Source organism: Arvicanthis niloticus, chromosome 23 (genome assembly GCF_011762505.2).
Source record: "Arvicanthis niloticus isolate mArvNil1 chromosome 23, mArvNil1.pat.X, whole genome shotgun sequence".
Classification (NCBI taxonomy): domain Eukaryota; kingdom Metazoa; phylum Chordata; class Mammalia; order Rodentia; family Muridae; genus Arvicanthis; species Arvicanthis niloticus.
In genome coordinates, this window is record NC_133430.1 from 43,979,316 (window position 1) to 43,999,365 (window position 20,050).

General features: G+C 43.8%; 2 protein-coding genes across 7 annotated transcripts in view; one reads left to right on the plus strand and one right to left on the minus strand.

Moving 5' to 3' along the window:
- L3hypdh (trans-L-3-hydroxyproline dehydratase) overlaps positions 1 to 20,050 on the plus strand; it is a 642,804-nt gene that overhangs the window by 109,071 nt on the left and 513,683 nt on the right. The gene's annotated exons all lie outside the window — the stretch shown is intronic.
- The window catches only part of Daam1 (dishevelled associated activator of morphogenesis 1), a 162,949-nt gene that overhangs the window by 13,675 nt on the left and 129,224 nt on the right, over positions 1 to 20,050 (minus strand). For 4 of the 6 annotated variants that reach the window (XM_076922035.1, XM_076922034.1, XM_076922036.1 and 1 more), the window contains 6 exons: positions 14,528 to 14,557; positions 13,402 to 13,508; positions 7,008 to 7,092; positions 3,097 to 3,203; positions 1,341 to 1,429; positions 432 to 600 (listed from right to left, as the gene is read on the minus strand). In XM_076922035.1, the coding sequence (XP_076778150.1) occupies positions 432 to 600; positions 1,341 to 1,429; positions 3,097 to 3,203; positions 7,008 to 7,092; positions 13,402 to 13,508; positions 14,528 to 14,557 (587 nt within the window). The remainder of the gene's footprint in view (positions 1 to 431; positions 601 to 1,340; positions 1,430 to 3,096; positions 3,204 to 7,007; positions 7,093 to 13,401; positions 13,509 to 14,527; positions 14,558 to 20,050) is intronic. The other 2 variants (XM_076922039.1, XM_076922038.1) reach the window with 1 other exon arrangement.

Sequence of the window (20,050 nt, forward strand, 5' to 3'; positions counted from 1 at the left end):
CCCACTGAGACACCACACCAGCCCCACGAGTTATTTATTTATTTGCCTTGGAATAGATTGGTGGTTCTTATTTGTGGTTCCCGACCACCCCTCTCCCCAGGGGTCAAATATTAGATATTTACATTATAATTCATAACTAGAAAATTATAGTTATGAAGTAGCAACAAAATAATTTTATGGTTGGGGGTTACCAAAACAGGAGGAACCTTATGAAGGGGTTACGGCACTAGGAAGGTTGAGGATCACTGGACTAGGTAGTGTCCCTATGCAGAAAAATAGATGAAGGATCCAGGGAGCTTGAGGGTTGCCTCTGTCTGTGAGAGGAATGGGAAGGGATGGAAGAGCAGGAGCACTGTCAGGAAGCCCCGTCTGCAGTGTCCCCTCTGTAAGAGCCCCCAGCTGCTGCAGATGCTGGAGGAGCACACACTCACTTGTCAATGCTGGATTTTGTGTCTGCAATCTTGTTGAGGCTGGAGATCTTGAATCCATATGCGTTGCCTCTTTGTCCTTTATTCATATAATTTCCAAAAGCCAAGACCACCTCCAGGAGCTGCTTGAGGGCACTGCTCCTGAACACTTCCTCTGAGCCAGAACGAATCGCTTCAAAGCAAGATGCACAAAACACAGTGGTTATAGCCAAGGCTTTCAGTTACCCTGTCCTAAAACAACACATCTTAACAGACACTGGGGGTAAGAGTGGGTCTCTAGGCTGTGGTGAGTACTTTCAAAACATGTAAATTAGAAGCACAGTTAACAGCTACCATGGTAGGAGACTCCACAGAGAACAGAAAAGTTCCTCTTCTTTCCCAGCCCTTCTCAGGACTGACTTGCCAACCTTAAGCCCTTAGGAACGGAACAAGACAATAGAGCAATTCTGTTTCCAGCCTTCATTTGCAAAACTCCATTGCCTCTTGTGGGTCAGATCAGTGAATGAGTTTTGCTGACAGAGAATTAGCTGTTTGTTACGTATGGCTTGCAGGTGTTACATCAGGGATTGGCCTCTACCTCCGCGGTACACTCTGTAACTGATCTTTAGTCATCCACAAACGCAGCAGCCTAAACTCCACCCTTAGGAGATCCTAAGACGGCATGGCTATGACAGTGCTAATTACAGGTTCAGTGCTAGGAGTGGCAAATTCATTCCTTAGCAGGTTCATGCAGTTCAAACCCCAGTCCCTGGGAGAAGCTCAGGCCACATGCAGGAGCTCCAGAGCCCAGGCCAGGCCAGGGTGTGCAAGACACAGACCTTCTATGACCATCCACTGGAATTTGAAAAGAAGCAGTTGCTTACTTTGGGCACTTGAGACAAATACTATCTCTGCTAAGTGGTTTGACCTCACCTTCTACTTTAGGCTTTACTTCTGCCACACGCTCTGCAAACTTCTTTTTGAAGTACAGTGACTGCAGTCTTTGCTGGTAATGATTAATTCTGTAAGAGCAAGGTGGGTTGATTAGCACGCAGGATGAGGGCCCATTTCTCTCAAATCAGCATGGGGCATTTGGGTGACTGCCTGGGCCCTTGACTTCACACTTCCCTCATGGTACCCACAGCTCTTGTGAAAACAGAGGAGACGAAAGGAGTCAGAATGTAGACTCTCCACTCCCCCCCTTCTCTCAAGTCTCTTCATTTTCACAGTCTGGCCTTTGGCAAGGCTACAAAGACTTGTCTCTGTCATACAGTCCCTATACTCATTCCCAAACCTTCTTGCTTTGCAAACTGCTCACCAAGCTGGTCTCCTGAAGGCAATCGAGCTTAGCTTTCCAGACAGCTCCTAGAGAAGCCAGGGAACTGCCAGCCTCTGATCTGTAGCGAAGCTACAAGGTTCTTGTTGCTGGTTGGGGTGAGGGTGTCGCAGTGTGCCTTTTCATGAAGTTTCTGAAACTCATGTTTGACCTGCTCATCATAGAAGGTCCAGGATCAGTCCCCTTTCTAATATTGTCCTGTTACTCCAAATAGACCTAGGTTTGCAGCCCAGATATGCCTCTTATTAGGTGACCTTGAGTGAGATTCCTCTGGGATTCCTTTCCCCCTGTGGGGAACACACTTCTCTTCTGGAAGTCCCTACAGGCAGGGCTGCTGTAAGGGTCACATGAGAAAGCACTTGTAAAGATCTTGACATGCTTGAGAAGCAACATCTATTTCTGGTGGTCACTAATAGCTTGTCTACACTGAGGGCTGCAGGGCGTAGCTTCGAAATCACAAAGTTTTCCTTTGTTCAGCAGTAGTCTCCAAAATGGCTACTTGTGAGGGAATAACACAGAACTAAATCTGGCCACATCAGGAATGGAGAATGAGGGACAGACTCCCCTTGGCAGTATCTGCAGGCTCATGGCCCAGGGGCTACTGGTCTTTCTCTAGTATAGAATCAGTTCATTCAACCTGGAATGGCAAGGAGACTAAGCTCATATGCCAAACCCAATTACAGAGCAGTGGCTGCCCCAGGGGGGTTCTGGAAATGGGTTAGAAAGCTTGCTGAGGTTCCATGGGAAGACTGTCATGACATGTTTGCCTATGTCTTATTCATTGCCGGAACCTGTGATCCCACTCCCTCCAATTTTTCAACAAACATGTCATCTCTTTCTAATTTATAACACACCTGAGATGTCAAGGTATTAGATGCTGAGATACTATCCCAAGACATCAAAGAGTTGGTGAGAATGACTATGATTGACCCATGGAACATTTAAGCACAATAAGAGGAGAGCACGGCACTTGGGAGGCAGAGACAGGCGGATTTCTGAGTTCGAGGCTAGCCTGGTATACAGAGTGAGTTCCAGGACAGCCAGGGCTACACAGAGAAACCCTGTCTCGAAAAACCAAAAAAGAAAAAGGGGAAAAAAAAAAAAAAGAGGAGAGCACAGAGGCCCAGGAGCCCACAAGGACAGCTGTGAGGATGCTTGGACATTGGCTCACTGGGACAAGAATGTCCCCACAATCGAAGAACACATTCCATATAGCTCATATCTGGAAAGATTTTAGAACTAAAAAATTCGGCCAGACAGGTGACTGGCCCAAGCTGTTTATCTTGAATGAGGTTTAGTAATTTCCTCACTGAGGCAAAGGGGATCTTTCCTGCCCAGTGTGCTCCAACTCACCTGCTCATCTCAAAGAGGAAGCGGTCAGCCTTGGCCATCCGGTCCAGCTCGTGCTTATGTTCTTCTAGCAGGTCAATGTCGCTTTTCTCAGGGACAAATTTCAAAAGCTGAAAGTGCATGCATGAATTAGAGCAGAGGATTTAAAAAAAAAAATCTCTGTAGTAAGTTTTTATCCTTTCAGCTAAACATGAAATTTTAATTTACTCTTAAGTTACAAGCTCTGCTAACTGGCAAGTGAGGCATAAGGCATGGCTATTTATATGTTGACGTGATAGCAGTTTTCAATTGGCCCGAGAATCTTTTTCTTTCTCTAGCTCCTTTCAAATAAGAAGTGTTGACAATTTCCACCAGGACCTACTTTGTGTAGCTGCCTTAGCAGGACCCCTGAGAGTAAACCCTGTCATTAGAAGGACATAAAACTGAGCTCCAGAGACACTCAGTATCCCAGCCTGCATTGCAGAGCAAGTGTGCATAACCGTCAGGAACAGAACCTCGGCCTCTCTGAGTCCCAGAGTTCTACACATTTTTGTATTGTATCACAGCAGAATGAATAATTACATTTGTGTTTTTCATTCACCTTGCTTACTTTTTCTATTTCTCTAATTCCTATCTTCCTATTGCTCCACATAGAGTTCAGTGAGAGAAACAGTAGGAATACTGTACCTTTTATTCCATATTTTATTTTGGAGGATGAGAATGAGAAATGAAGAAATGATACTGAAAGTTGAGAAAGCTACTTTCTATGTGTCTGGCTGCCATTCAAAGTGCACACGTTTGTGTGCATTTGTGTTTGTAGGGGGCTGGGCATGCATGCAGTTTTCTAGATCCAATGCTTTTTCCTCTCCCAAACTGGAATGAGACCTTTTCCATAACTTGAGTTACTCCTTTGATAGATATTCAGATGTTTGTTGGAACTCTTAAAAGGCAGCTGGTCTGGAGCCACCACAGAGAGAGAATTGGAAGTATAGAGAAGGTGGTGTTCAGCTGAGAATATGTTCAGGATGGAGCAAACTGGTACTCAGGGGATGGGGATGGGAGGAGAAGGAGTCCATAAAGGAGGCACTGGAGGTTCAGCTGGAGAAGCATGTATAGCATCACAGGGCCAAGGTAAGAAGGCTTCACTATAGAGTAAGCAGCCAATGATGTCAGACATCGACAAGACACCAAGAAAGAGAAGCGCCAAGTATCCTCTGGCTTGGGCAACAGGGAGGCTGTGAATGTCCTCAGCAATCACAACTTTAAGGAGGCAAGGACGACAGACGACAGTGGGCTGATGAGTGAACAGGAGGAGGATAAGGACTGGCGTTCCTGTGCCAGGAAGAGAGAAGACAGTGATATTGTGTGTGCACTCTGAAGAGTGAGACTTAGCCAGCTGGGGCTGAGGCTGAGGGGAGGAGCAGCCAACCCAGATGGGCTCCTGACACTGACAAAAGGAATGGATGTACCAAGGTATTAGCAAAGACAGCAAATTCCAGGGATGGAAGGGAACAGAAATAAGAGCAGGTGCCAAAGAGTGGTACATGGCCTGCTGGCCAGGTATGCTGGTTTCTAGGCATTTCTGTTTCCCCAGGTTCAAATGGTGACACTGAATAGGACATGTGGTTTCATGCTCTTTACATAGGGAACACTGTAGGGCAAGGTAAAGAGAACAAGATGGTGTTCCTCTCCGCTTTATTTTGGAGTTTTATTTTCTAAAGTAATTTCAGACATCTTTTCTCCAGTTTGCCAGGGTCACAGCTGGTCTATGATCAGGAAAACACCACCAAGTGTTGTCTGTGACTTCCAAGAGCACAGGAAGAGGCTGTGGAAAGCACCTTCCCTCCCCACCCCCAACCCTACCTCAAGCAGAGGCAAGTGACCTCCTGTGTGTGGATGGTTTTCCAGAGGGATGTAGCTAGGAAAGCATGTGGGACAGAAAACCTGGGCTCGGAGGAAGAGCGGCTCCCTGACCTCAGCCACAGCCTTAGCCCTGTGGTCACCAGCCACAGGTAGCATGGGCTGCATGTGGTCCTCATGCAGGCTCCACGCAGGGGTCAGGGGATGCTGGGACAGACATGTTTCTTGAAGAGAGGTATGTGGAAGAACACCAGGCAGAGGGACATTACAGCTCGGAGGGAAAGGGGAAAGAGAGCGTGGGAGCTGAGCAGAGAGCAAGAAGCTCACAGAATTATCAGGAGAGACCAGGTCAAATATGTCCTTGGCCAGATGCTGCATCAGTGGACAGATTTTCTTGTTTATTTGGAGTGTGTCTTATTTGCACTGCAAGCCCTTTTGGCAGGGCTTTTCAATCCTTTCCCCTCAAGGAGGAATTTTGCTGGATGCAGTTTCACAGTAAACAGATCCTGTAGAATTTGAAGCATATGACCTTGTAGATAGAGGCTACAGACAAAAGGATTGAAGCAGCTTTGCACACAGTTGTCACTTCTGATAGTGGCGTGAAGGTGGGGCCACCTGGAAGCTGGGCAGCTGTATAGTGAGGGGAAGATGAACAGGGATCTGCATGGGAGAAGACTTTAAGTTGTACAGAGAACCATGGGAAACGTGAAGAAAAAAATCACTAACATTTTGAAAATTAAATAAAATGTTTAGATGGCAGCTTGATAAGTTATTCTACTGGAATTGTGAGGTTTTCGCCCAGGACAAGTCCAGCTGCAGGCCTATCTTGCTGTGGGTCTATCTTGCTCTCTTGCTCTGGGTCTGTTGCCACCATCAAAAGACAGAGGGGCAATCTATGAAAAGTGGCCTTGCCACTCAGGACACGAGATAACCCTTTCTGTACTTTCAGATCTGAATATGCACACAGTGGCTGTGTTCAGCCTGTAGTCATGGCTGTTGGTACCCATGACTGACCTTTAGTGGACCTGGCTCTGACAAACACAGACCTTAAACCTGATCACTTAAACTCAGACTGTGTCCCAAGGACAAGGGAGGGGAAGGAAGAATAGCCAGCCTTAAAGCAATTTGAGATGGTCACCACAGAGCTCAGAACCCTTCACGTTTTAAGGGGTCAGGATGAGAGACAGATAACAAGCTTTGGAATATGTACTGGTTAGGCTCCCTTGATACAGTCAGAGTGGCTAAGCAGAAACGCTCCAGAACGAGTTACCAGTTTCGACAGGCTGCTTGGCCAAAGATAATACGTCTTCTACTCCAGGACACTGATGTGGGCTGCCCCTAAGTGTGATTTACTGCCAGTTATGACACAAGATGCCACATATGAACGGAGGCATGATTGGCTCTAGGAAACAACTCCCTCACCGTGGGATAGGTATGACTGCTTTGAACAGGTGGCTGTGTTGGGATTAATGATGGCTCTTGTGCTTGTGGTAATGATGAGCCAAGATGCAAATTTAGTAATTAATAGTTTGCAGAGTGGTTTTTGATCTCAGAGTGCTTGTGAGATTTTCAACACTCCCGAGAAACACCTTTTCCCATCAGCCTCAGCAGACTTTTATGAGGTATTAAGAGAATAATTGACCTGAAGCCTAGGGACAAAGCCTAGAGATGGTGGACCCCAGGCATTTGGTACAGAGTGGGGAAGGGAGAGAAAGCACAAGGTTGACATGTGACGTGGGTGCCTTTAGACACCAGATAAGGGTGTTGGATCTCCTTGAGCTGGAGTTACAGGTGTTGTGAGGCACTCATTCTACATGGGTCCTGGAAATGAATTTGGGTCCTCTAGAAGAGCAGTGCTCTTAACCCCTGAGCTATTGCTCCATCCACATTTGACAGCCTGTGATGTTCCTTCTCAATAATCTTTTTGAGGAACAATGAGAGAATAAAAGTCCTTTAAAGCAATGCAATTCAGAGATGACAAAATGATCTACTAGCAACAGTAGGGTTTCCCAGAATCCTTTTGGCTGCTGCTAGTATGCTACTACTTGGGCTCAGAAAGCTGTCTGGCAGCTCACCTGTTCTAACATGTCCTTGGGCAGATCCTCCTGTTCATCCATTGTTAGAATTGCCCGCTTGATTTCATCATTGGATAATTTCAACCTGGAAAAGGCATATGTTATTTTGTTAATAACACTGTCATGATTACAATTTAATACAAGAAGACTCACTCCGCTACACCAGCTGCTGATTTTCAAGTATGGTTTTTCTCAAACTCTCGGCAAAAGCTTATTTCCTGACAACATAGGAAACTAAGAATAGGATTTTGAAACAGCTTAAACATCCTTTCATGGCTCTGTAATGTTCTGCTGACACAGGACAAGCTGCCATGTTCTATCATTAGTTTCATCAAGGAAAGTTAGAGATGAAGAAAGTAGCCACAATGGTCTCCTCATACCCAACATCCACAAATTGTGGGTGAGAGGAGAGAACTCAACCCCTGACCTCATTGTATATCAGAGGAGTTCTGGGTATGCTGCAAAAATAGATTTTGACAAGCTTAGAAACCATACGGATGAGTGAAGAGTTGAATGCATTAATATCATAGCTTTCATGGCAGAGTGGAGATTTTAAGTAGGAAAGGATCTTTACCCTTCTGCCGCCTTGGAATCCTCTAAGCATTCACTGGCCTTGCAGCTTGTCTGGGAGATGGGTTAAGCATGTGCTTTGTATCCTAAGAGTCTTGCTGTTGATAGCCCAACCTCCCAAAAGCTATAGTCACCTTAGAGATAAGGATACATGTCTCAATTCTTTTCAAAGGTCTGGTGCTGTCACACACAGTGATGAAGGGTGGGTGAAATAATGTGGCTAGAAATGCCTTGGGAAGTGACAATAACCACACCCAGTAAATGCCACACTGTCCACTAGACAAGGACAATCCACCTTACCCCTCATCTGGGCTGTGGTGCCACATTCACCCCTGTGCTGGGTAGACAGGCTGGCCCTGGCAGACTCCTCCAGGCTGTTTCAATCCCAGGACAATCACTACTTCACAAGCATGTACACCAGAACATGGCAGGAAATCCACATCATTAAGTGGAACAATTTAGTTAAGTTGGTCTGGTGAAGAATACAGGAGATCTGTATAGAACCAGATCTCCACTGTCAAGGCTACCATCTGTAGTCACCACCAGAAGAGCCTTATTTATTACTTCAATACTTTATCACTAGATGTGTGCATCAGTGCGAGCCACAGCACGTGTGCAAGTCAGAGGACAACTTTAGGGATGGGTCTCTCCTTCATTGTGTGGATCCCTGGGATTGAATGCTAATTCTTAGCCTTGGCAACAGTATGCTCCCCACTGAGCTATCTCACAGACTCCAAGTTCTGCTCATAAGAGAAAACTAAATGAGCTCTGTGCCTTTCCACATCAGCCTGAGGAAATTGTTTTTAGCCTTTCTGCTTTGCATTTAAAATTAAAGAGTTGAAAACCAGAGTGAGAACAATACTCAAAGCACTGGGCTTGGATTTCACTAGCTTCCCAGATGGAGTTTGATGCTGCTTGCCTTTGAAATTGTATATATTTATGCTTTTCAATTTCCAGAGGCTGTCTGGACTAAACTTCCTCTTAATGTGGCCCACAAAGAGACAGGAGACTTTAATGAAAAGTCCTTAAGAAAATTTACCCGTCAATGGAACACCATGCACGTGGCCTGCTGGATCAGACAAAGAAACCCTACATCAGGAGTAAGGCAGGAGAGTACCCGTCCCCCAGCATGGCTCTACAGCCTGAAGTTCTTGGTGTCAGCTGTCACCCTCAGAATGAGCCTTTAATCTCTGTAATTTAAGGACCCTACTGATTCTAGCCTGCTCATTGCTCTTACAGCTTGGCAGTGCTCTTGATGTACAGGGTGACAACTCTTGAGGCGTCTGCTTCCACTGCCCTTTCTTGGCAGGAAACATACCAGCCACCTTAAAATAGTATTTAACTCCAGCTTGCTCAACTAGAGTATTTAGAAACTTTGCCCAGAGAATCGGAACGTTCGTGGATAATTAGAACAAGCTAGGGATAGATGGCTAGGTCAGTCTCGGCTCTGCTTCAGTGGGTGTAAGCCAGATCCTCCTCCTTAATAAAGGAGCTTTTTGTGGTTTATGACACCCAGGTTGTCATGTCAAGAGAGGAACTGGAAAAAAGGAACAGCTGTACTTGGGAAAGCAGTCATTCTACAATACAGACCAACTTGAGTGTCTGCCTGCCTGCCTGCCTGCCTGCCTTCCTTCCTTCCTTCCTTCCTTCCTTCCTTCCTTCCTTCCTTCCTTCCTTCCGGTGTGGGTGGGGACGCCTGTTTTGGCAATTAAACAGTTTGAATTTTAAACTGCTACATGTCATTCATATGCAGACAGTAGAGAAGTTGCTTATGCTACTGAGGGACTATTATAATAAAATATAATTAAATTGGATTTTAATACAGAAACACATAGGAGGCAAGTTCTTAATAGCTTGTTATTCTGAGGTATGCCATGGCCACTCCATTCTCCTCACACACGTGACAGGCAGAGCACTGCTGTCCCTCCATTGAACAAAGACTCTTCCTTCTGCTCTTAAGAGCTTCACGTGACCTTGATCACTTAAGCTGTAAATACCTACTTACATGCACAACACAGCAGTCACCTGCTTTGGGCTCTAAGCCAGGTGGTAGCATGTTCCCCTTACCTAGCTTCTGTAGCACATAAGGAAGCTATAAAGGCTACCCAAATACTGGGGGTATGCATTTATTTGAAAATTCAACATATAGAATAGACCAGAACCTTTCATTGCCACAGATGTTGGTGTAATGATTGCTGTGACTTAAGTCCTCCATCAACAAGGGAACAGATGGACAGCAGCCTTCATGAGGGAAATAAGCAGGGAGAAAAGGCATTGCATGTGTAGAAAGCCAGAAAACTTGACATAATTTTTGATATATTTCTGGTTATCCCTAAGTACAAAATGAAATGCCAGTTCTTACCAAAGGTTTCTCATCTCTGTCAGTTCTGGCCCCCACATGTCTTACTTGGACGGCAGAAAGAGAATCCTATCTGGTGTCTCCTCTGCAGCCAATGCTTGATCCCTCCTACCTTACATTTCAAACCAAGCACATTTAAAGACATAGTAAAAGAAAACACACCGCTCTCATTGGGAACCAACCCCATTCTCTGGCCACGATCTTCACTCTATAGAGTAGGAGTTAGGACTTGATGATGGCTGACTTGTGTGTGTCCCTAAAAGGCCCAAGACTGGACGTCAAGCTTTCCTGCCAGGCTTCACTGACTACAATTCCAAGGTCTCCTTTTCCAGCGAGGTTTGCTTTACTAGTCTCAAGTCTGCTTAGCACTGCCTTCCTTACTCCCCCACATCTCCAGCACACACACTTTGAGACACACTTTTTTGAGCAAGCCCTGCTTGAGCGCCTCTCTCGTATAACTGAGCTCTCTGTGTCCTTCAGTAAGGCCAATGCAAGCCCTGGGTTATGCCATCTTCTCTCCAGTAACATTACTCTTTTCCAATCAGCCTTGAGCTTTCAAAGGCAGTAGTGCCATTTGATTTGCTTTCTTCATTGGGATTAACTACTTGTTGTGAAGATGTTGCAGGAAGCAGGGACACGTGTAGGTTTGGATGTTGTGATCCATGGTCCATTAGCCTCATCATTATGGGCCCACTGTGAGGCAGAGCATCAGGGTGAGGAGAACACAGCTAAGCAAAAGGCTGCTGTCATGATAGGTTTGGGAAGGAGCCAGAGACACAATATGCCCTCACAGATGCATCCCAGAAGCATCCTTCCTCCAAGTGTCCATTCCCATAGTTTACATCCACATAGTGAATGAATGAGTCCATTTTTATGTTCAAAGCCCTCGTGGTCCAATCACCTTTTACCATCCCGCTCTGAGCTGTGCACTGGGGATCAACTCTTCAACACCTTTTCAGAGGAGAGCAAAGCTACAGCACCATTGTAAGTTCTGGTATATATGCACCCAGCACAGTGGTGTGCAAGCAAATGCCCGAAAGTCCTACTGGCTTAAGAAAGAAGGGGCATACCCCGTTGCTGCGAGTCCCTAATTGCTTTTTGTATATAATAATGAACTGCCAAAGAAGGAGAGATTCAAATCTCCTAACTCTCTAGAAATTGAAATAAACCACAAATTAAAATGAATCTGTTTTAACTTCTTTTCCTTTTACCTCAACAAATTTAACATCTTGGCCACATGTGAGGTTTTATCAATTATTACCAAATGAAAAACCATGCACTACCATCTCAAAGGAGAGATGGGTTCTGACCTGGCTAATATGAAATCACTGAGACTCAAAGTTACATTGCTATCCTCACCATATCATTATGTTGTGCTCATTATGAGAATTTATTAACAATTTCCATAGGTAGTCCAACTAGGTTCCAGGCAAACTATCCTGGAGAGAAAAAGGGAGTGTTTCTACACATACAGTGCTATATTACTTTACCTTAGGTTCTGCGACATTTGAAGTATTGGGATCTACACACTACAGATACAAAATAATTCCCTCAACAATGGATTGGGAAATTAGCCAGAGAGAGTTGTAACTTTATCTGTAGCCTGGGCAATATCCTGGCTGGCACTGAGCACTGGAATACTTTCTTTATGAGGAATGAGGTCTTAGTTTGTCCTCTGCAAGCATTTCACCACTGTAGAATGATGGTGTGATGTCTCCCTTTGTCAAGCATTGTGCTGAAAGTGCTTTCGACAGCAGACGCACAAGATAGAGGCAGAAGGATTCAGATTAAGACAAAACAACAACTTGGGGCTGGGGAGGTGGCTCAGGAGTCAAGAGGACCAATGTTTGATTCTCAGCACCCACATATGGGCTTGAAAACATTCAGAATTACAGTCCCACGGCATCTGGAGCCTTTTCTGACTCCCACGGGCATGAGGCACATGCATGGTACACAGACATACATGCAGGCAAAAACAGCCAAACACATAAAAAGATCTTTAAAAAAATACAACAAACAAACAAACATACATCTTTCCCCAAATCTTCATTTACATTTCCAATAGGAATGTTATTTAGGAAATACTAACAACATAAATAAACACACCATGGAAGAAAGTGAGTAGACACTCCAGCGGTGCCAGCTTAAGGCAGATCCTTCATCTAACTCAAGCATGGCTCCTGGTACAAAAGTGAGGTGAGGGGCCTGGCCCTTTCTACAGCTTCCACTCAGAGCAGGGGTGAGGTGGGGGGTGGGGTGCTCACGTTACCTTACATGCTACATTAAAATTCAAGGATCTCATGAAGGCTCAATTTCTCTTTCACCCTTTAGTGAAACACTTGCTCCTTGAAGTAATAATATACACCAGGCCAACAATCAGGCTTCTATGCTGAAACCAAGCAGCAGCTCTTTGTGTTCAAAGAAACTCAGTCAATGGCCAGTTCAGTAACAAGGACCTCTACTTTTCATCTCAGCCCCCTCCACGAGTCACCTTACACCAGTCCCGATGCACACAGGGCGTTCTTCCCAGTCTGCAGCTCATTCTTTTAGGTCCCACTTTCAGCATCTTCCTGCACCTCTTTAGTGTTAGCTTTGCCTAACTACATATCAAAAGGCCACCTGAAGTACGGAATGACTGAACAACACTGCCGAGGCTGAAATCACAAGTCAGGCTCCCAATTTCCTTTTTTCATTTCAAGTTCTAAGGTCTTAAAATTTACAAATTATAAGAAATATTTTTGAACAAGGCTGAATTGGATAAAGTAACATTTCACTGAGATTTACGTATCTTTATAAAACAAAGATGTTCAAAAGGAGAATGAACTCATATAATGTTGAAATATATAAAGGTGACATTAGAAAGCAAAATAGCCAAGAGTAGCGGTGCATGCCTTTAATTCCAGCACTCAGGAGGTAGAGTCAGAAGCAGGTGGCTCTCTGTGAGTTCAGGGGGGACAGCCTGGTCTACAAAGTGAGTTTAGGAGAGCCAGAGCTCTATTACACAGAGAAACCCTGTCTCAAAAAACAAAAAAAAAAAACAAAACAACAAAAAAAAAAAAAAAAAAAAAACAAAAACCAAAAAACAACAACAAAAAACAAAAAAAACAAAAACAAAAAAAACCCCCAATAACAAAAAAAAAAAAACCAAACTAAAGAAGCACCAACACAGCTCCTGACTCAGTGACAGTGTGACTCAAGGACAAAACTGTGTCCATAACTATGAGATTTCAATGAAGTCAGTTCATTTCTTAGGCTTCTGGAAAGGAAACACCAGGGTCAGCATCCAGCCTAAGAGATCTCTCCAGAAAAAGTAACACTAGCCACATGTCACTTCACTCTACACAGAAAGGGCTTGGAAGACCTGTACTTCAGCAGAAAATGAATAAAACTCAGCAGCAACCATGTGGTTCTCAGCTAAGAGGAGAGCTGGTGCTCCCAGCCATGTTCACTCAGCACCAACAGTACCTTGACAGAAGGATGTTGCAGTTCTGGGCTCTCCGACCATCGATCACTGACAGCTCTTTGACTTTCAGTTTGGAACTCAGTGTGTCATCAATGGCATCTGCTTCTTTCTGGAAAGAACACAAGAGACATCCATCAAAGTCAAATGTGCATCGTCAGGCTCCAGACACACACTTCTTCCACATTCTCTGTGCACACACACACATACACTGGCCGAGCTCAGATGATGAGGTGATCTTCAGAAGGTGGTGCAGTCAAAACAAAGGCTACTCTCTACTTGGCAAAGACAATTACAGAGCTGACCACCCACATTTGAAAAAGCATTATTTAGAAGAACAAAGAGCCTCGAGTTGAAGATGTTAGACGTGCATAAATTATCGTTGCCGATGCTGTTCTTTTGTTCCTCAAATCTCAATGAACAGCAGACAGAAGAACTGTCACTGTGAATCAAGCTCAGAAGAGCCTTGTCATTTCTCGTCCAGTCATTTATGGGGCCCATTCACCTAAGAACCATGTGCAATCCTTAGCAGATGAGAAAGTTGAAAAATAACCCCCAAATGACTTCATGTGTAATGGGAAGTCCCCAAAAAACAAATGTACCTCTTGTTTCCCAAGCCTGACAGAAGGACAATGAAGACAGGGCAGTTGAAATCTGTTCAGTTACCTGAATTAACAACTGAACACTACTTGCTTATTTTATTCATTCATGATGGCCAGATCTAACTAAGGTAGGACAGGCATAAAACAATTAGATGCAATACAAAGTTCAAGGTGAGAATATAAGCTAACTTGGTAAGTAGCCAACTTGATTTCATTAGTAGTTAGGGACTATTAAAAATGCACTATGGCATTTAAAAAATATAGAGAAACCAGAGAGCTTTGGTATTGTGTCATAGTTTAGGAAGCATAGGCAGTGTGAATGAATAATGGAGAACCATGGGGCTAAACAAGAAAAGGTCTCTTGTACTTGGATTTCAGGCGTACCTCAAGACAGTCCAGGCAGAGATGAATCCCAGAGTGGAATCACCTAGTCACTGAATTATATTATCTAACAAGATAAGCAGGGATTTCAGGCTTACAGTGAGCCAAGGAGTTGTGTTAAGTAGGGGTTACGTAGTAGCTCACTTACCTGCTTGGAGTTATTGTTCACAAAGAACTCCTACAGCCATGGCAGAGGCATAGAAAAAGCAAATCAGATACATGCAGTTCAGAAACCACAGCAGCAAACAGGGAAAGTCAAAGCAGTCAAGGACATTGGTGGTGCAGGGCAAGAGGCAGGAGGTTTTTCCTGCCCTTACCGTCCTTAGCTCGAGTGAGCCAGTCTGGCTGAAGATACAGTGAAGATCACAGTGTAAGATGACAAATGGCATTTGCTACACACCATTTCAAGCAGGAGCAAATCAAATTCAGGAAAGAAAAGGGCTTAGAAGGAGAAGGAATATAAGAATTGCTCTTTAAAACAACCATCAGGCTCCCATTTACTCAATGTGATGCATGCATGATTGAATGTGACTGTGTGTGCGTGCAAATGTACATGTGTGTAGGGGCGTATGTGTCTGTATAAACACACACACACACACACACACACACACACACACACACACACACACACACACGCTGTTCAAAACTAAGGCACATACATCCATAAGGCAAGTACTCCATCACTGAGCTATATTCCCAGCCACCATGTTGAATTTTTTACTTGAAGATTATCAATTAAATTTATCAGCTTGACTGAACAATCACACTGTTCTTGAAAATGTGCTTCTCTTTGGTGGAAATACCTGTCTTCTTGTATCATAGGAAAGAGTTAAGAAAAGACAGCAGAGTGACCTACATGAGTGACACCAACTCTAGCTCCCTTTCCTAGAAGGTGCAAACCATGGCAGCCGGTGCTGTAGGGAGGGGGAGGAAAAACATGAAAACCAAGAAGCCACTGGTGCAGTTATTGGTGGTCATGTCCCAGGGGTCTCAGGGCTGTTCAAGCTAACAAAGTCAATAGCTTCACCTTGAAAGAATTTTTAGAGAAGTCTTCAAGCAGAGATGGGAAAGACGAGCTAATGGTATGTTATGCGAGAGGGGCAGCTCTTCCTGCAGTTCAGAACTGCATACTTTTGCAAGGCAGGAGAAAGGGAAGATTTGGTGTGCAAAACACGTCGCAGCTTTCAGGCCAACAGTGTGTACAACTAGAATTTGCTCAGCAGATTCCTTAAGGTCTCCCTGGTCTCGGCAGCACTGCCAAGGCCAATTTTATACAGATGAACTGTTTCACATAATTCTTCTAGTGGGAAACAGAATGTGGCCCCCACCCCCACCTCTGGTCTGCCCATGCAAGGAGGCCTGCTTCTCTAGAAAGGCATTTAAAAAGCAAGCTGATAACCACAAGAAACTTCTTCTGCCTGATATCCCAGTTTTCTTTGGCCCCTGCTATGACAGATTTTCTAGTTTTAATGGCAGAAGACTTTGTTAAGACAGACTCTATGAGGCAACTTAACCAACGAGAAAAGTCCTACTTTAAAAAGACCCTGCTCTCACTGTCTACTCTTCAAAACAGACATTTTTATGAAGCTTTCAGTAACCTCATGTTACACCTTAAACTCATTCACACTGTTGAGAAATGAAGACATCTGAGCTCTGGTACAATAGTCTGTGGAATCAGGCAGTTGTGATTTACTAGGTTTAGATCCTGGGGTGGACCAGTTTATCTAGCCATTATATGGTGAGTGTTAAGTGTAATAATGCAGACTAAAATTCCTATTCAGTATCTGACATATCTTTATGAGCCAACATTTAGAAGTAATCAAGACACTATTATTTAAGTTTTTGAACTGACAAGTCACTTTCCCCACTCTGGTCTCCCTTTGGCTGAGTTTGTAGAACGGCTGGTCCATCTGTAACCAAAAGCAGCTATAAGCATGGTAGCTAGTTGCTAAGTGGTGCAGCCTATATTGCCAGGGAAGGTGAAGACTACCATATGAGGGTTTGGTAACTGTTAGCCTTAAGACAGTACTTCTCTGAAGACCCAGTAATTAACATATTACACATACAATCCCAAATGAGATGGTTTCATTAGGCAGGGCACACTAGAAATTACGAAGCTCTCAGGCTCACGTCAAGTATGCTAAGATTCTGTTTAAAGCCTATTCCCTTGGAGATCTAAGGGGAATATATGTGAGCTTGGAATAGAACTAAGAGGTTGGTACTTGGATTTTCAGGGAACAATGCTTTTAAACTACTATAAACTGTTCCACAATAGAATGATGGATCAGCCTTGTATAGATAAGGATAATCTTCACATGAATGGACTTTAATTCTTTCAAATTCAAACATATGCTAATATTTACATATAATACTTATTTGATAATTCTTACCAGAGACCTTCAAACTACATAAAAACCATGTTTATTTATTTTTTTCATCTGTGTGTGTGCTCGCACACATGTGCACCCCATGTTATAACATCTGCATGGAGTCAGAAGACAACTGTGGAAGTCTAGTCTCTCCTACTATGTGGGCTTGAACTCAGGCCGTTACTAGGCTTGGTGTTACTTTACCTACTGAACCATCTCTGTGGCCCTACACTTATACAAGCAAACCCAACAACACTCTTCACAGTTTTTCTTGTCTTTTGGTGCTAAGACTAAGAACCATGCTGACTGAGAGCTGGAGATACAGTTCCGTGGGAGAGCACTTGCTTAGAATGCATGAAGCCTGAGATTTGATCTCCAGCATCGCAAAGTGAAGTGAGAAACCTGACATCACTGAAGGAGGGGGCAAAACTGTCTTAAGATTTTTCTATGTGAAATTAAATGCAAAAACTAACTTGACTGTAAAAAGAAAAAGGAAAAAAAATTCTTTGACCATTTTTAAGGAACCTGTAGATCTGGCTGAATATTCCAAATGAGACACTGAAGGACTTAAAATATTATACTCTAGTGTTGGAGTTGGAGAATAGAGCCTGGGTCAGTAGCTTTCTTTTGTTCCCTAAATCAAAGGATGATGGCTTTGAAATGTTACATTGTGTGGGGATCAACTAAAGGAGGAGTTGTCCACAGGCAAAGGGCAGGGAAGAGAGAGACACTGTGAGCTGCCAGTGTGAAGACTTCCTTAGGCAAATGTAGTCTCTTTAGCTCATGTTCCCTCTATCCAACTGTGTAGATAGAAGTGAATTGATAGCATGCCAGGATGAAATTTCCCATTACAAATGTAAGGACTATTCAACTGTATCTTCATAAAACTATTACACAGAATCCAATGTTATGTATTAAAAACTAGTCCCTTGGGGCAGACCTGGAGATCGTGTGTAATGTAGTTCCAACGGGGAAAAGGTCTTGAGATTTAAGGGACTGACTTTCAAATGAACTTTTGGAATGTGCACAGGGGAATAGCTGCATGCTATTACACTCCATTTCATGGGAGGCATAAGCTTACACAACTGGTTCTCTACACCTTTAATGCATGCACTTAAAAAAAAAAAACAAACCACTCTCTACAGTCTGGTGGTGGCCATGAATAAAGTCACAGATGGGAGAACAAAGAGAAAGCAAGAATTCGGCAGTCTGTAGTCCTGAGTGTGGCTAGCGCCTGTTGGGATGCAGAGGACATGCTAAGTCCTGTTTACAGTATCTGCAATATAAGATTATTACCTCTTTCCTAGGGCTGGGGTGAGAATTAAATAAGGAAATAAGCACCAAATTTTATGGTTGATAAGAATAAGAACTGTTTACATCACACCTAGTACCAGAAACATAACCAGTTACCAATAGCAACCGACCACCGTCTTGGTCTTGGTTACTTATGGTTCTCTCATCTCTGCTTTATGCTATAATTATATTGTCGGCTCATGTAAAGGTTGAATGAATTTGAATCATCTGATCCTTTGACAGTTTATATATAAAGAAGACAAACTAAATACCTGATTTGAATGATAGAATAGCATGTAAGCTTATAAATATAGGCAAATGTATATATTTATGTAGGTGTGTGTTTATATATACATGCATGCATACATTCCCAAGGTGTCACTCCTTATTTAAACTATGCCGAGTTATGTCAAAATTAGGCTTAGATGGTCCTATCAGATGCCTGTGGTATGATGCATATGTATTCCTCTGAATGCCTGGAAAATTCATCAACACAAACAAATGGCTGAGTCCAGAGTTAGACAAGTTTCATACCTTTGGAGGAAGGAAAGAGCTACCATAGAAAAAGATGGGTTCTTGGTATTCATTTGGGACTAGAAATAAGAGCAGTTTAAGTGTGGTGGCGATATTTGCATATTGTGTTGCCATGCCTGGAATGACACATGGGTCTTTGATGCTGCAGTTCTGGGATGAGGGGATAACCTCATTTACTCTGACCTACATATTCCAATTAAGATGCCTGTAGCCTTTCATTTTCTGACTCTCAACAATGTAAATGCAATGAAGTAGCTCAAGTTACCCTCATTTGGAAAATAAATTGATGGCTTATTTTCTATTTTTATACCAGAAGAGGAATATTTAAAATACTCAGGAGGTGCAGGAGTGTTGAAATTTGTCTTCAGAAAGTATTGCTGGAAATACGGTGATTGCCCATTCTCATTAGTTTACCCAATGTTAAGAAGAACCAAAATGTTCTGGTCTATCCTGTCAGGGATGAGTACTGATTACCTAAACAATGCTGGTTGCTAGGAAACGGTTACTCAGTTGCAGAGCTTTCTGCAATTGTCTCTCCCAGAACCGTTCACATCTTTGTCCCAGAGCATTTTGGCATCCTCCTCCTGTGCTTTTTGCTGAAAGCCAGTTAATTATGAGGCTTGTAAACTTGGGCCTCTCAACCACCTGCCTCCATCACAGATGCAGCCCACATGCTCAGACTTGAATAGCACCATGCGTTGCACTTGCTGCTTTCCCTCCATCTCATACACTTTTCCATGTTTCTAAACCTTCACCTCAGATAACCTGAAGTGTGAAAGAAATGGGACTTGTAACCAGATCACAAGATTACTTGAATTACATGGAAACCTGCTAAAATGTTCTGCCCGGATCCAGGGGTCTCCTTCCTAGGGCACCAGAGAGAGGACACAGCAGCCAACTGGGAATGAATTGGGCCGAGGAGCTGCAGGACAGGAGCTCTGAGCTCACTTTTGTCCTTTGAGATATAAGGTGCACTGTTCTCCTCTGAACAACCCCTCACCTCCCTTTCTGTCACTTTCCCAGCTTGGTGCATACAACACTGAGCTGGTATCTTGGTACTTACGAAGGGGCTAGCTGAGGACTACTGTTTTAGGGTTAATGGCATCATGGCAGGCTACCGACTTTATTTTCCTAGTCTACTGAACCAGCATAAAAAGGCTCTGCACAGAACACACTCTCCCTCTCCTACAGTAAACTCCTCTGGTGAATAACACCCTGTCTCCCATACAAATACATCAGAAACCATCTTGAAAAAAAATCCCAGCTTCATTCCTCCCTAGCCTCTGTCCATCTCCTCCCTGGTGCCTAGCATTTTGTTTTGGAGGCAGCCTTTCTGAGGAGCTAAGCCAGGAAAGCAGACTAGGATGCTGCTGCTTATTTAAGGATGTTCCACCCTGCTCATGATTCACACCAGAGCTACGCTGCCAGGGAAGCTCTCAGGAAACCCCTGTGCAGATGCCTGGCACTTGTTGGCC